At 31.4% G+C, this 16,899-nt stretch overlaps 1 protein-coding gene across 1 annotated transcript in view; it reads right to left on the bottom strand.

Annotated features, from left to right (window-relative positions):
* Positions 1 to 7,451, bottom strand: part of LOC139527120 (uncharacterized) — a 28,451-nt gene extending 21,000 nt beyond the window's left edge. Inside the window, exons 1-2 of the mRNA XM_071322393.1 lie at positions 7,382 to 7,451; positions 971 to 1,318 (exon numbers count right to left, since the gene is read on the bottom strand). Coding sequence (XP_071178494.1) covers positions 971 to 1,318; positions 7,382 to 7,445 — 412 coding nt within the window. The 5' untranslated portion in view covers positions 7,446 to 7,451. The remainder of the gene's footprint in view (positions 1 to 970; positions 1,319 to 7,381) is intronic.
* Between the last annotated feature and the right edge of the window lie 9,448 nt (positions 7,452 to 16,899).

The raw sequence follows: 16,899 nt of genomic DNA, 5'->3' as shown, positions 1-16,899 counted from the left end.
TACCGAACTCCTAGGCGAATTTGAAACGGAACATTCCAAATGACAAAATCAAAAGGTCTAACACATCAAACGATTGGGAAACAACTGTCATATTCCTGACCGGTGTTAACTGTTTGAAACAATTGCTGGAATAAACTTAGTTTTATAGCTACCTTAACCTCTCACTGGTATAGTTATCAACACTGGTGTGACAGTTGGATAAACTTTTAAAACGCAAATGAGTCTCTATGCTGTAAAAGGACTTCAGTAATTAATCGATTTTTCTAAACGGATATAAATTCTTAAATGTTTTAGTGGAATCATAAGTAATGAACATGAAAATAAGAAGATGTGGCATAATTGCCAATGAGATAAATCTCAATCAGAGACTAAATAACGTATGTGATTGGTTAAAAGCAACCGCGTGGACAACGTGTATATTCCATATTTAGTTAGTAGGCGGAGTTTATATCAACACACGGTTGGTAGTGGTGTTACATCCTTTTATAAAATCAACACGCTGTTGAGGAAAGTCCTAAAGGGTTCAACAGACGAAGAAATTGAGGATGAATATTTAAAATAAAATCTTAAACGCATTTGAAACTATGACATTATCAAGGTGTTATTGTTGGCACTTTTTTTATTGACCAATGGAAGTAAGCTCTTAACACTAATGGTATTTAGTAAAGTAGACCTGATTGATAACTTTGATAGGCCACTAGTCTAAATACCACAGGCCAAGATAGTCGGTAATATAAATTCTTGACATAGTGTACTAGTGACCTAATACGATATATATGGGATCAGTAATTTCCATATGGGGATTCGAGCTTTGAGCACATCCCATGTGGAATTTACTAACCTTATATATCGTATTAGGCCACTACCACACTATTTAACTATAGTACCATCATGAATTAATTAAAAAATACATTGGTTCATCCATCTATGTTGTCAAGAATAAATAACTTCAAATATGTGAACATCTTACCGAGAATTATAGTACGTAGATTACTGGACTGTTGACCAATAGATCTAAATTTCATAACACACTTGAACACTATTATTGCGTTGTTTGATGAATTATTTATAGCATATTGCATTGCATACCAAAGTCCTGTCGTAGAACATGAGCAATTGGGAAATATACAGTCTAAATTTTGCTGTCCTGTTGAACATTTTCCATTTCTTCGTCTTATATTGGTATACGAGTGTCCATTAACAAGAAATTCAGCATATGATCCATATGGTGGTGAATCAGAACTGCAGTTCAATAGAACTGTTGAGTTTTGTACTGCGTATTCAGGTCCTTGAAGTCGAATATATGCGCATAGTACCTCTGAAAAGAAGTATAATTGTTTGAAATTAATAAATCAAATGCCACTTTTTGCATACATTTTCTATGCAATAAGCTGTATGAATTAACTTATAAAAGCTCAGTGAAAAAAATTCCATCGCTCCAGTCTTCCTTTTTATATAGAGAATAGACAACAAAATGTACAACAATGAAAGTATATAAAGAAAGTATAAAAAAAATATTTAAAAAATTGTTTCTTTCCACTGAACATATCCTGAAATAGTTGATATTGAAATATAATTTGACAAGGCTAAAACACAAAATGTTATCAACCAAAACCTGCAGTGTTTTTACTTTGTTCTGTGTTTGCCTTGGAAAATTGTGAATTGTACTACCAGCATTGTTTTGTGGGACGCAGAATGATTCTTCACAGGAAAAGTGATAATATTTATATTGGACTGCATATGCGACTCGCGAATCTCGAATTGACATGGGACACACTGTAACTACAATACTGTTATTCCGACTATAATACATGACAAATAATGTTATACTACTTAAAACTTGAAAAGAATCATTTTGAAATTTGATAACATTCAGAGAAATTCCATGAATGATTTAAGCGCGTAAACGCTATGGATCAACGTGACTACCTAACTGAAGGTTCTTACGATTTAGATTTGGGTTAAATGTTATAAACGTGTTTTTGTATGCTTTGGTTGTGTTATTTTGATTATATTGTACTCTCTACTTACTTGGGAAATAACGTTGAGATTTAGTGAAAGTAATAAAAATGCTATGTGACGAACAACACGATTTTAGAAAAGGTCGTTGTACTGTCGACCATTTAAGTATATTATACTGCAATCAGTTATTTTACTATACAGATAAAGCTATACGTATAAACGTTAGCTTTATACGTCAATGACCTCAACTCACCTATAAGCCCCGCCTACTTACAACGTCACGTCACAACCATGACAACGTGTAGTAACAATGGTCAAACTTTTATGAATTTAAACCTGTTATGTCTTCAAATTAGTAATTTATATACCATGTTTATCAAATGTTATTAATTAAATTCATTTTCCCTTTCTAATTCCTTAAATTGTCAATGCTTACCGCCTAGACTACGCTCATAGGGAAATACCCCAAAATGGTACCCCAAGGGGGAAATTCCAAACACTTTTTTTAATAATATTTGTTTCATATTTTTATTATTATTTTTTTTTTTTATCGATTTCAGTATAAAAACAATATACATATAGTGTCTTGAAATATGAAATTAATTTGTATTCGGCACGAAACGGGAAAATGCTCGGTAGAACCTCGCATTTTCCCGTTTCTAAGCCTCATACAAATAAATTTCATATTTCAAGACACTATACGTATATTGTCTAACTGTCTACTATTATAGAAACTATAAACTTCGTAAACAATCAAAAATATATGTGGCATTCATTGACTTAAAAAAAAAAGCTTACGATTGGATAAATAGACATTTATTACTTTGTAAATTAAAAACACTTGGTATTAGTTCAAAAATGTTAAAAATCACTTTATTTTCTTTTTAACAATGTAGTCTTGTGTTAAAGTAAATGGTAACTTAACATATTGGTTTGATGTCATTTGTAGTCTTAAACAAGGAGGGTGTATCCTTTAGCCTTTAATATTTATATAAATGATCTTGTTGATGAGTTAAAGAAATTGAACATAGGTATAGACATTGGAAATGATAAAGTTAGCATGTTGTTATATGCAGATGATCTTGTTTTTATCACTGAGAATGAGAGTGATTTACAAAAGATATCAGATGTTTTGAATATATGGTGTTGTACTAATGACCTTACTGTTAATTTAGAAAAATCTTAAATAGTACATTTTAGAACACTGTCTGTATCTAGATCATTTTTTTTTTCATTTTTATTTAATCGTAACAATATCGATATTGTTTCCCAATACACATATTTATGTTTATTGTTTACTAAATAAAATTGAGAATGGAAATGGGGAATGTGTCAAAGAGACAACAACCCGACCAAATAAAAAACAACAGCAGAGAGTCACCAACAGGTCTTCAATGTAGCGAGAAATTCCTGCACCCGGAGGCGTCCTTCAGCTGGCCCCTAAACAAATATATACTAGTCCAGTGATAATGAACGCCATACTAATTTCCAAATTGTACACAAGAAACTAAAATTAAAATAATACAAGACTAACAAAGGCCAGAGGCTCCTGACTTGGGACAGGCGCAAAATGCGGCGGGGTTAAACATGTTTGTGAGATCTCAACCCTCCCCCTATAACTCTAACCAATGTAGAAAAGTATACGTATAACAATACGCACATTAAAATTCAGTTCAAGAGTCCGAGTCTGATGTCAGAAGATGTAACTAAAGAAAATAAAGAAAATGACAATAATACATATTAAATAACAACAGACTACTAGCAGTTACCTGACATGCCAGCTCCACACTTCAATTAAACTGACTGAAAGATTATGATTTCATCATATGAACATCAGGCACAATCCTTCCCGTTAGGGGTTTAGTATCATACCATCATAACATATATGAGAAGAACATAACCCGTGTCATGCCAACAACTGTTTTTAGAATAAATGTGTTTAGTTCCGATGCAAAGACCTTATCAGTGACTCAATATTAACGCCAAAATATGCAATCTTTAATGACTTGACTACAGTATCGTAATTATATCCCTTCTTAATAAGTCTGTTCAAAAGTTTTGTAAGTTTCTGAGGTGAATACTGACACCTTTGTGCTTTATAAAGAATATTTCCATAAAAAATTGGATGTGAAATACCTGAACGTATTAGAAGTCTGCATGTTGAGCTATATTTACGAATGATGTCTTTATACCGATGATAAAATTTAGTAAATGTTTTGACTAGTTTGTGATTTCGAAAAACCTGGTGTAATAATTTTTCAGTAATACATACATTTCTCTCGTTAAAATCTAAAACATTGTTACATACACGAGCGAATCGTACAAGTTGAGATATATAAACACCGTAAGATGGTGACAAGGGAACGTCACCATCTAAAAACGGATAATTAACGATAGGAAATGCAAAATCATCCCTTTTATCATAAATTTTAGTATTCAGCTTTCCATTAGTGATATAGATATCAAGATCGAGAAAAGGTAAGCTTTAAGCTATGTTAATGTGGCAAAAGCAGTTGCTAAAGCCGCCAGTAGATCATTGGGTCTGTTAACATGGTTAATATCTAAATAGAAAGCTAATGGTGGTTTTCAATATTGTACATTTACAAAATATTTCATACACTTGTATGATCTTTAATAGATTATGGTGCCTCTTCATTTTTTCATGTATAAAAAGTATTAAAAATAGAGCCATGCATTTTGTCTGGGTGTAGGAAAATACACACCTTATATGACTTTGTGTGGTTACACGGACTGGATGCCATGTAAAATCAAACAGTGGTTTTAGAAACTAGACACGTTTTGATAAAATAAATGATCGATTAAGAGTAAATAAAAAAGTGTTTATATGGGGTAACACCTGTAAAAAGTAAAAATTGGCATTTTAGAGTAAAAACTAAGTTTAAAGAACTTGATATGGAATATTTGTGCAATGGTGCTATTTTGAATAAGGATTTAATTAAGAATTTTGAAAATGACAAGATTATGTCAGATTGATCATGCTAGTATTGTTGATGAGATTTTTTTTATATATGTCTGATAATGAAAAAAACAATTCTTTTTACACAAGAATATATTGTATTTTATACTGCCAAAATCTGCTATGAAATTTTAATAAAGCGAAAATGTATTTTATACTCTTGATAGTTGATCTGTATTTGTATTATAATTTTAGAAAATTTCTTTTATAGTCTCTCATAACTTTTTATAGAGTGGCTTTTGTTGTTAGCTTTTGTTTTAAAAAGCTGTATATTTTATATGTAACAAAAGTGATGAGACTTTAATAAAGTATTTGTCTTGGCTTGTCTTGTCTGTATTAATCGAACATTTTATGTTCCAAGCAATTTAATAAGACGGCTCACTTCTAAGTAAAGACAATTCAACTCAGAATTTGACCATACAATTCATCCAATGAAAAATTGTGACATACGAGCTGCATTAAAACATCTGAAAGGATTATTTACATTTGTGTTCAATCTCTTCATATATATTTTGGTCATTCTTTTTGAGATAACAATTTTAAGGAATGAAGTAATTTCCTGTGTAGGATTAAAAGGTAAACTAGTTTGTTAAAACAAAGAGTAATGTGATGTTGCTAATATTTTATCATGGTTAATATTTTTTAAAAACAATACACTGTTGCTATCTGGGGGAACAAATTATTCTGAAAATAGGTATACAATTGTTAAAAAAACATCCGTTTTTTTCTACATATGTGTTCAAAATGTTTATAAATTAAGAGCACCAATTTTATGATTGATGTAATAAATCACATTCCAGTATTTCACAAACACAGTATCACCTGATTTTGTTTGTACATACATTTACAGAAACATTTTTAATGTAGAGTATTGCTTCTCACAAGAAAGGTTTTAAAGTAAGAGTTCCATGTGAATAAGTTATAATCATTCCTTCTTAAACGAGTTGGCCAACCGTTATGTAAAATCTGTTTCAGAGACAAATATGTTTTAATTGTCGAAAACACAACCTCAACCTCTTTTCCACGAATGTGACGTACCAAGTTAAACTTAACATCTGGTTTGTACTTTCATGAGTATTACGACGGGTGCAACATGTTGAGCAGAATATACACCTGAGATCCCCCGGTATTTGGTATGATTCGTGTTACTCAGTCTTGATGTTCTTTTTGTGTACTATTGTTAGTCATCTAGTATTTCTCTGTTATTGTCATGGCGTTGTCAGTTTATTTTCGAGTTAGAATGTCCATTTTGTATCTTTGGCCTCTTTTTATCTTATTGCAACATAAGTAGCTTACATATATGCAATATTAACCCCAAACTACCAACATCACTAGATAATTCTTTGAACTGTGTTCGTTCACATTCAAAACCATACAATGATCATTGTAATCAACAACTTGATTATGCCAAAAAAAAAACACATTTAAACTTGTTCTTTCTTAGTTTACACTATTGAAACTATTATAAACCTCAATGTAATTCTTGTTAGCTTAGGAATACGATACATCTATTTTAAAAGGAAAACTGATTTAGATAATTGTATTGTAGAATACAAATGTAATTAAAGAAATGTAATATACTACCTTTTGTAATTATATATGGTTATAAAACTGTTGAAACGTGTGTATATATTTAGCATGATATGAACTTCAAGCAAAAATGAAGGAGACATTCCAAAATCATAATTTCAATGAAAAAAGATAATACCGTGTTCAAAATTGAAATCAACAAAAGGAGCAAACACTGGTAGCAAATATCATATAACTTTATAGCTTACTGTTCGGTGTGAGCAAAGGCTCCGTGTTGAAGACCGTACTGATGGAGGGTTGTCTCATTGGCACTCATACCAAATCTTTTTATATCTATAATATAGAAAACTAAAGACTGGGCATAACGAACAACGCCAAAAATTTGGGTGAATTTGTGCTCCGAGAGGATACACCTTTCCTGCTTCTTATAACACTGACATTGTTGATAATTCTCAAAAACGAAAGAATTTATCAACATTTCCTTTTGGATCCCTTAAGGTGGTTGCTTCCTTGAGATAACATATATAATCAGTAAGAAATTGTGTGTTTGTCAACACTTTAACACGCCCATAAAATTACAAAAGTAGCATTCAAGTAGATATGCATTTTCTACGTAATGCAATATTCAATTTTTATCATAACTTAAAAAAAGACCTTCAGCGTTGCTTTGTTTTCCTTCATTAATGATTTGAATTTGATCATAGATATAGGAAGTTGTGGTAGGAGTGCAAATAAGACAACTCTCCATCCAAATAATAATTTATAAAAGTAAACCATTATGTATTTGCCAAATTTAGGCAAAAACGGTAGTTAATTTGATGTGATCTACACGTATTATTATACAACATTTCTGTTCAAAAGTATACCAGATAGATGTTGTTATTTGACAAATATCGTAAGAAAAAAACCTACCGTAAAAGAGGGGGAAAATAACTATAATACTCCACATTTTTATGAATAAAGTCATCAATTGCATATTGATGCAGATAAAATATTTCCTGGAAGGAAACATAGCCGACTAAAATTCTTTCCGGTTATAATAATTTTTAAACTGACCTGATTATATATTTATTTTACGATGTTGAAATTATAAGTATGTATTCATATCAATAAAATATGAAGGTCCATTAAGATAACATGCATTTTTGCCAACTGACGAGTAAAAATTCTCTGATGCGCTATAATATCTTATTTTATTTACTTATGTTGATGTATGTATGTTCAGTGACAGTTTTGGTGTCGTATTGTTCTTTTACCTAATTATTTAATAACATTTATTGCTAAATTGACGATAAGTTAAAATGAAAGAATTCAGGTTTAAAAATCGTAACAAATACGATATACTTTAACAAAGCCAATTACACCAAGATGTCGTTAAATGAAATTGGATACCCTGAATTTATCATGCATTTCAAAACATATGGTAAAATAGCTAAAATGTCCCTTTTGAGTTATTGAAGATTATCATTACTGTCTATCATTCTGCATGGACAATACTGGCATAGTGTTTATTCATGAGAAACACCCATTTGGGTGTACACCTTAAAGGGGTATCTACTACAAAGCAATGTGACTATTCCAGATGGAGAACGGTGCGTTGTTTTCGTAGTTTTGTTTTCATCTTTTCAACCCTGATGGTTGATATCCTCTTTTGAATTTCTATCACAGCCTTTCGAGATATATTTTTTGATCAGTTTAATGAAACCTATGATTAGACTCCAAACGTAACTTTTGGTAAACTGGAAGTAGCTGCTTCTCAATTATAAAGAATTATAACGTGGAAAGACCTTCAGGGAATAATAAGTTTTTAATTATTAGGTCTCAACTTTTCTGTTGAAAGACCTATTGGTTTTGTTCTGATTGTATTGGTTAGGTCCTTCCACTTTTTCCTTATGGCAAATTTATTTTACTAAATTGCTTGTTACATCACAAGAATATGGCAAAGAGTTTTGACCGAAGCGATCAGGATATTCCATACGAGTGTTATTTCCCTAATACATTTGATATAAGTGGTATGCGTTTGCAACTTGTAAACCTTAAGCGATTGAGTTTATAGATCATTATAGTCCCACCCCCCACCCCCCACCCCCAAAAAAGAAAGAAAGTAACTGCAAGGTCAAACGTCAAGGTTATTTTCTAAATTTGGAAATTTGCTATTTTTACTTTTAAAAAACTGTATAAGATATCGGCAATATATTTTTACTAAATTGTTAGTTGTCACATGTCGTAAAAAGTAAAATCACAAAAATACTGAACTTAGAGGAAAATCAATTCGGAAAGTCACATGGCAAAATCAAATAACAAAACGTATCAAAAACGAATGGACAAGAACTGTCATATTCCTGACTTGGTACAGGCATTTTCAAATGTAGAAAATGGTGGATTAAACCTGGTTCTATAGCGCTAACCCTCTCACTTTAATGACAGTCTCATCAAATTATATACATTTTATATATACAAATTATATATATTTACATTGATGCGTTAAATAAACAGACACAATAAAAAAAAAAATAGTCAAAATATGGGTACATCAGTCATCATCGTATAACAATTTTAAAAGGAACAATTTAACAGAACACAAAAACATCTACTATCTACGAACACATTCATGTATTTGAGTGTCTGACGTCAGAAAATTTTATACGTCACATAAATTTGTCGTTCAATGTGCATACAAACGATTTAAAAAATTTACATAACAGCAATGTTAGCATACAGGGTTAAAAAATCAAAAGTATGTAAGAATAAATTTCAGAAATAGACCGAGATTTAAACTAGTCCAAAAGTTATATATAGAACTTAAAAGAATCCACAAATAGTTAATTCCACTACGCGATTAAATGATTTTGACGTTTGTGTTTCAACGTATATACTAATTCATAATAGAAATATATCATAATGACATATTATAGAACAATATCATACTGACGGGATCTTTTAAAGTACAGAGTCACATTATAAGAACAAAAGAAATACAAAAAGTCGCATATACAAAACAAACCACCAAAAAACGAAAGCCAATACAAACACATTGACGAGATGTATAAGTGTAAAGCAAAATTATATCCGGGTGAAATTTGATCCGGAGGAAAAAATGTCACAGTAGTTGATGTTATTTTTTTATCCGGAGAAATATATTTCCCATGGATATTTTTTCCTTTGTCGTGAAATTCTATCTGGGTAGTTAACGTTTTGAATAGTTATTAGAAAAAACTTATCCTTAATACTATGAAATAATAATAGTGTATTTGAAATAAAGCGAAATTGTTAAAAAAAATGTATTATAATGGGAAATAATTTCACGAATTATCCTTGAAAAAATTTCCTGAAATATTCAAGTCAATATCATTCTTTTAAAAAGAAAATTATCATGAAACACAGGGAAGAAAACCAGAAGTAATTTCAAAGATCCTAATTGTGAAAATAATATCATGATTAAATAAGGTTAGTGAAATACATGTAAAAGTGAGTTGTTTTCAGATCTCAGTACAAATATAAATTTAAAAGTAAGGTAGAAAATATAGTTGCATTACTGCTGTTAACAGTAATAGAAGAATTTGATAATGATGATATTTTTAACTATATAACTAGTTTTGTCTAGGGACAGAGATGTAGTTGTTGATTATATGGAAATCAGATAAATCATAGCATAACAATATATTGGAACAAAAGCATGTTTAACAGCTAGATAGTTTTTACCTGTGAAATGTTATCTGTCTTATTAAATCAATTTGTAAGTCATCTTTTTATATTAATGAATATATAAAAAATTAGATTCAAGGAAAAATTTCACTATAGAATAGATTCAGAAATGTATTATATTAATATCTTTCAAAGTATAAATTGCTCATAATTACCTCCCTTTGATAAATTATGCAAATTTGGTCTTTCTTTGTGAAACATTTTATAATTATAGTCAGGTATATATTGATTGTGAGTAACTTACATAGTAGTAAATGGGACTCTATTTCACACAGTTCTGTGAAATATAGTACGGCAAATATATACCGGTACATACTATCCGCATAACAAAGATAGATTTTCACTTCTCTGGAAAAAATCAACCTGTGAAATACCATGCCTGGAAAAAAAATACCGGGACAAATTATCCTCAGGATAAAATATCACAGAGGAAGAAATAAACCGTTACATAAGTACCGAGCCACGTCAAACGAATATCACATAAAACCAATTAACAGTAAAAGTAATATTAATAATAGAACAAAGACAAATGAAAAAACTATAAAACACGTTGTTAACACATACATTTTGGTTGAAAGGGTTCGTTGATATCTAATGAGAGTTGTCTCCCCTCTAAAATTTAATATTAACAGTATTAAAATGTAACTCATTAACCATATATAATAAAGACATAGGGTCTTATTTGATGTGATTTGTAGTCAATGTCATAGATAAATTTCCTTTTAGATTTTGATCTTTTGTTTAACTATTGATATTAATATTACAGTACATAGGTGAAAGTAGGAATTACATTTGTACGACTTTGCCCCCCCCCCCCCCCCACAGAGCTATAGAAAATTAGTACATTAACGGGTGTTACACGGACTCTTTTTAGATGATACACGGACTCTTTTTAGTTGTTGCACGGACACTTTGTATGAATAGAATCACTCGTGCATGATCAGTGAGTTCATGGACACTTTAACTTTCAATTAGATTTGAACTTTTTGGTTCACCGACCTATTTTCTGTCTTTTTATTGAACAAAATATTTACGTTAGCATCAATATCTTTTTTCAATCATTTCCAGTAAAATACTATTCATATCAGTACACTAAGGGATTAGACATTTTACCTCAAAAAGGGGGGTATGGTTTTCTCCTAAAAAGAAATTTTGATCCCAAATTTTATGAGAAAAACATTATTATGGTCAAGCAGATGACAAATTAATGTTTTGCATGATTCCTGATTTTCCGAATACCGTAAATAGTGCTAATTTAAACAAAAACATATGGGTGATGGCGTTGAAAAGTAAATAGTTAATATACTCCAAACAGAACATATACCGCCCCCTTAATGAAGCAAAATATTCGGTCAATAAATGTATTCTTCAATATATGGACATACATAGTATTTTGGACAATGCTGAAAGTAAAGAAATGATGATACTGACGTGTATATTTCAATAACAATAAGACAGGAAATAAGTCAATAAAAATCAAATCTTATCAAAAGATAAAATCCTTATCCACTCACCAATGCAAGATTGATCCTATAAACAAAAAGTGTTCATGTAATACACTTCCAAATAAGCAGCAAATCTAGAAGAAAATCATTCAAGTTATGTCATCAATTTTGGCGGTAAGCTGCGATTGGATCATAATGTAACACGTGTTTAATCCCGATCAACACTTGCAGATCTAGAGACGAGCATGAATTAAAAAAAAATTAAAGTTTATGTCTGAATTTATATAATATTAAGACAAAATCCATTTTTTCATGAACATTTCATTCACTATTGAAGTTGGAAATTCTTTCTTTTGATACATTCATATTGTTATCGAATTTATTTGAGTGGCGGATCCAATTCCAGATACAGGACAAAATAGTTATCAAAGGTACCAGGGTTATAAAAGGGGGGTCCAACATAATGTCCCCATTTAAATGCATTGATCATCAAACAAGGGTTGTTGCAACCCCCGGGACTCCCCACCACTGAATATCAAATTCATGTATTTGGCAACAAACGCGCGATTTTTACGATTTTTTTAAGGGGCCATAGGGGGATGGAATGTCACATCCTGCATTTGTTCATCAAAAGTAAAGATCACAGCCTGTTTATTTTAAAATGAATTAGCCCCCCCCCCTTTCCTCGCTTTCCGTTTCATCCATAAAAATCAAACGTTATCCTACTTACCACTAAAATATTTCTTTAATATATTACTTTTTTACGAAGTTGCATTCTAAAAAGTCTTAAATGTGTACAACATTCATCTTTTACTTGAAATGGTTCTTTTTTATCAAAATTATTAGATTATTGATTTTTTTTTCTTGAAAAAAAATCTCGGTTGAAGGGAAATGAAAAACAAATGTGTTTAAACTATAACTTACATTTACTGCTTTATGGCTATCTAAGTTTTTCAATGTTTGGTCTTGCAAAATGTATTATTACTTTCTTGAAACGTCGTACAAGTCAGATAACAAAACAAAAGTAACAAAAGAAACAGTCCGGCTATCGCCTCGGACGTTGACCTGACTACTCGTGCAGAACAACTATCCGGCAACGGTTGTTACCGGCCTGTTTCTTTGTTACCTTTGTATTTTATCTAATACGTACTTCCTGAAACTGCCCAGTTATTACCAGTAATTTCTAATTTTGAATTGATTTTTTATACCTATTTACTAACTGTTAAACCAATGTTGTAAAACTGTCAACTGATCAAAAGTAAGGGTAATTCTTGATATTAAAAGATTAGTGAGTAAAAAAATGATCATCCTAAACCATACCTTTTTGGGTATGAGCTCCTTATGGCACCTCACCCAAATTGTTGTAGAAATATAATTATTTTATCTTTATTTAATCTACTTTAGTAAAATAGTAATATATCTTATTATATTGTATTCACTAAATTTGAAGGTAAATGGAGTTGTCAAACAGAAATAGGGAGTGTCAACTTTCTGAATAGGGATACGTGCCATAAAAAATGTTGTAAAAATTATATGATTTAAAAAATATTTGATGAACAATAGTAATATAGAAGTTGAGAATCAAATCTACTCTAACATCGCTTGGTTGATTTTCTAGGCACTTTATATATATATATATAATTGGTCTCCAATATGTTGGTGAATCTATGTAGCCATTTCACAAACGCCTTAATGGCCACAGAAGTGACCTCACAAAAAAACCGTATATTCCGGTCAGCCAACACTTCAGGTTACCAGATCACAATCTGAAAGATTTTGATCACATGAAGATCCTTGTGATCGAACAGGATTGTACATGGCAAACTAGGCAAAGAGAGAATCGGAAGAAGGTTTGGATAAAAATCAATCAACCAAAACTTACCTGTATTATTACTGATCTATGTTTACACCTTATACATTATATATCAGTATTGTTAAAACTTTTGCACCGAAGAAGCCATTTGTTGAGCCGAAATATTTGCAATTATTGTATAATTTATATCATCTGTTCAGTTTTTCCATCTTTGTGCGATGATATTCAACACTTTTTAGTGTTTTGTTTCCCATCTATTTATCGGTATTGTTACACAATCTTTTAGACTTTTAGCAATTTTTTTGTTCTTCCCTCGCCGGGATTCGAACCCATGCCACTGTGATATCGTGACACCAAATCGCCTGCACTGCAGCCGTCCCGCTAGACCAGACGACCACCTGGGCTCTCAAAAAAAGAGCTTTCGCTGGCCGTGTGTTACCTTTCCTCGTCAGTTTTAATCTAGCGGCGTACTACAGTACATGATATATAAGGCATGAAGATGTTATTTATATATACATGGAAAAACGTATTGCAACACCTTAATTTTTGAAAACTTGAAAAATCAGCCTCTTATTTTGGATGGAATATTATAAAATATTTGTAAAATAATATTGAAAAGTAATTAATGATAACATTGGCATTACAAGGAACAAAAAATGTATGAAAAAAAAATGTTTAATCCACCCAAAATTTTTAAAACAAAATTAAGTGTTTTTTGTACAAAAAATTGCATTTTACAACTTTTACTGTAATCGAATTTTACAATGTCAGACATTTCAAAATTAATCTTAAAATGGTTGTTCACATCATGGTTGATCGTGAAACGCCAAAGAATTAGTACTGTGTGGGCAGCCTCCATTCAAACGGATTACCTCATCTTTACGTCTTCTGATTCCTGCCATAAGTCGACTAATTTGTTGCGAAGGTAGCAGCAACCATTCCTGATGAAGGGCATTGTTTACTGCATGACGTGTTTGACGTGTCATTTCGTAGCAATAGTGTCCCATATATGCTCGATATGATTCAAATTTTGGCTACGATCGGGCAAATGAAGATTAACCGAATTCCATTGGAACAATGGATCTTCCTCAAAGATGCTAATTTCCAACTTTGGCGAGCTCTGCACTATATTGGATACGGGAAACTGTGTGTCTGTTTGTATGCAAAGTTTCCCGAAATGGTCTTATCGCACGATAACCAGTAGCGATGAGCAGATCTCAAACAGTTCTTGTTTAAAGGCTCCTGATGGTCATCACTCTCTTTTTAGGATTGTATTGTTTGCAATGGGTTTTCTTCTGATTAACCTTCATTTTGCTTGATTTACCCTAGCAGAAGTTATAGGGGGTCTTCTTGATGTCGGAAGGTCTTTATTGCCTTATTTTTATTCTCAAAACGACTAATAGTGAAATGGTGATGACAACCAATACGTGCAATTGTCACAGCGACATACCTGCTTCTCTCATGCTGATTACCTGCCATCTTGCTGCAGTTATGAGTTTCGGATGACCAATTGCAAGTTGTCAATCACATAACTTTATAAACTTGGTTATTTAAAGTGTTGAAAACAATGAGGATAAAAACATCTGTTTTACTGTTTACGAGTACAGTAGCTGCATGTGCAGATAAGAACTCATCGAGTTGATATTTATTGATTAAACTCAGGTGATATTTAAATAATGTTTAACCAGTTCAATTTCATCAAATTATATCACAAAAATATGAAGAGTGTTTTTTTAATTTGAATTTCAATTTGGTGTTGCAAATTTTTTTCCATGTATATACATATATTTATCCATGATTATCACAAAGATGTAAAACCGGTTGGAGAAAAATGTAGAGGATTAAAGGACTTTAAGAGCATTTTGAAATTTGATTTTATTTATATTTCTATCTATATGTCAATCGAACAAAAAAAAAATCAAAGGTAAAGAACAACATAACACATATTATGCTAGGAGTCGACTCTAACTTGCCAGATATCAACTGGGACAATAACACAGTTAACAGCAACCCACAGTATGGACAACAGATAAACTCCAAACTTCTTGAAATTATAAATAAAATCTAGGGATGTCAACGCGTAATCGAGTACTCGAGTATCGCTCGGTTGTACCAAGTATCGATTACCAAAATGATACTCGACTAATCGGTTTCCTGTTAGAATGTTGTTACTATCTTAAGCATCAATAAAAAAAATATTTTTTTACAAAGATTCCTTCCCGGGTAATTAAATATTAATTAAATATAATAAAAATTAACTTACGATGCGTATGTTTGCGTTTAACTGTCATTTACAGTTCCTCCAAACAGAAGTAGTGTATATGAACAAGAACACTTATCCTAGGGTTACGTTTTAAGTAAATTTTAGTCATTTCCTAACCTCTGAACCGTCAGAGTATATATTTTTAGCAGCAGGAAAGTTGAGAAGTCGGCTTGTCCGAAAAAAAGTTGAAAAGATAAAAATGTTCAATCAGAACAAACTTGCTGCACCCTGTGTCGGCTCTCAGAAAATGATTGAAGTCATCCGTAAGTTCTAATCATCACCCCTTTGTTAATTATTAAATGTGTGCTTTTATCGTATCCATATACTGTTGTTTGAGTAATCATTTGTCTATAGATATTGATTAATTACTTGGTTAAATTATTGTCAGCTTACATAATTAGTACCTTGAGTAAATGTACTATAAGTTATGATTTAAATTCTTTGGACTATAACTAGTCCAAGGCAACACTGTTAAGGGTTTTACGTTAAATTGAAATAGTTCTATGTTTCCATTATGTGTTGTTTAAAGAACGAGTACTCGAGTATCGCTTGGTAAACCTAACGAGTAATCGATAAATAAATCTTCAAGGAGTTGACATCCCTACAAAAAACTACTGCATTCATATGGGAGAAGAACCCAACAGAGGGAAACCATATTAGACCTGATATTAACCACCGACACAGGACTAATAAAAAGAACACACACACAATCATTAATGAGCGACCACTGTATCGTGAATGCAGATATCAATATAACAGCAAAAGCATACGGATTTTTTTTCTATATTCACAATATACCGGCATAGTTTTCATCACGATATTGACCAAGCCTTTACAGATCATTTGAAGGATAAAGATAATGTTACGAACTCAGTAGAAAATAAATGGAATTTTTCAAAGAAACAATTGTAAACAGTGCAACAAAATGCCAGTGTGGGTTGGATGAACCTAACCATCTAGCGACAAATCAGAATACATTAACATAGAAACAACACAACTAAAAGATATTATTCACCAGAAAACTGGATCAAATACAGAACAGCTAGGGATATTGTTAAGCAGACCATGACACAGGACTAAGATAGATACTTTAGGGATATACTAAACGAATACAGTACTGAGAAAGAGCCTACCATAGGAAAAGTTCTGTTTATACATCAAGTTTAAAAAAAGAGAGTCAACACATCAAAATAAAGAGATATAC

Source organism: Mytilus edulis, chromosome 6 (assembly GCF_963676685.1).
Source record: "Mytilus edulis chromosome 6, xbMytEdul2.2, whole genome shotgun sequence".
NCBI classification, from domain to species: domain Eukaryota; kingdom Metazoa; phylum Mollusca; class Bivalvia; order Mytilida; family Mytilidae; genus Mytilus; species Mytilus edulis.
The sequence above is the reverse complement of the archived record's forward strand: the minus strand, read 5'-3'. Positions and strand labels throughout refer to the sequence as shown.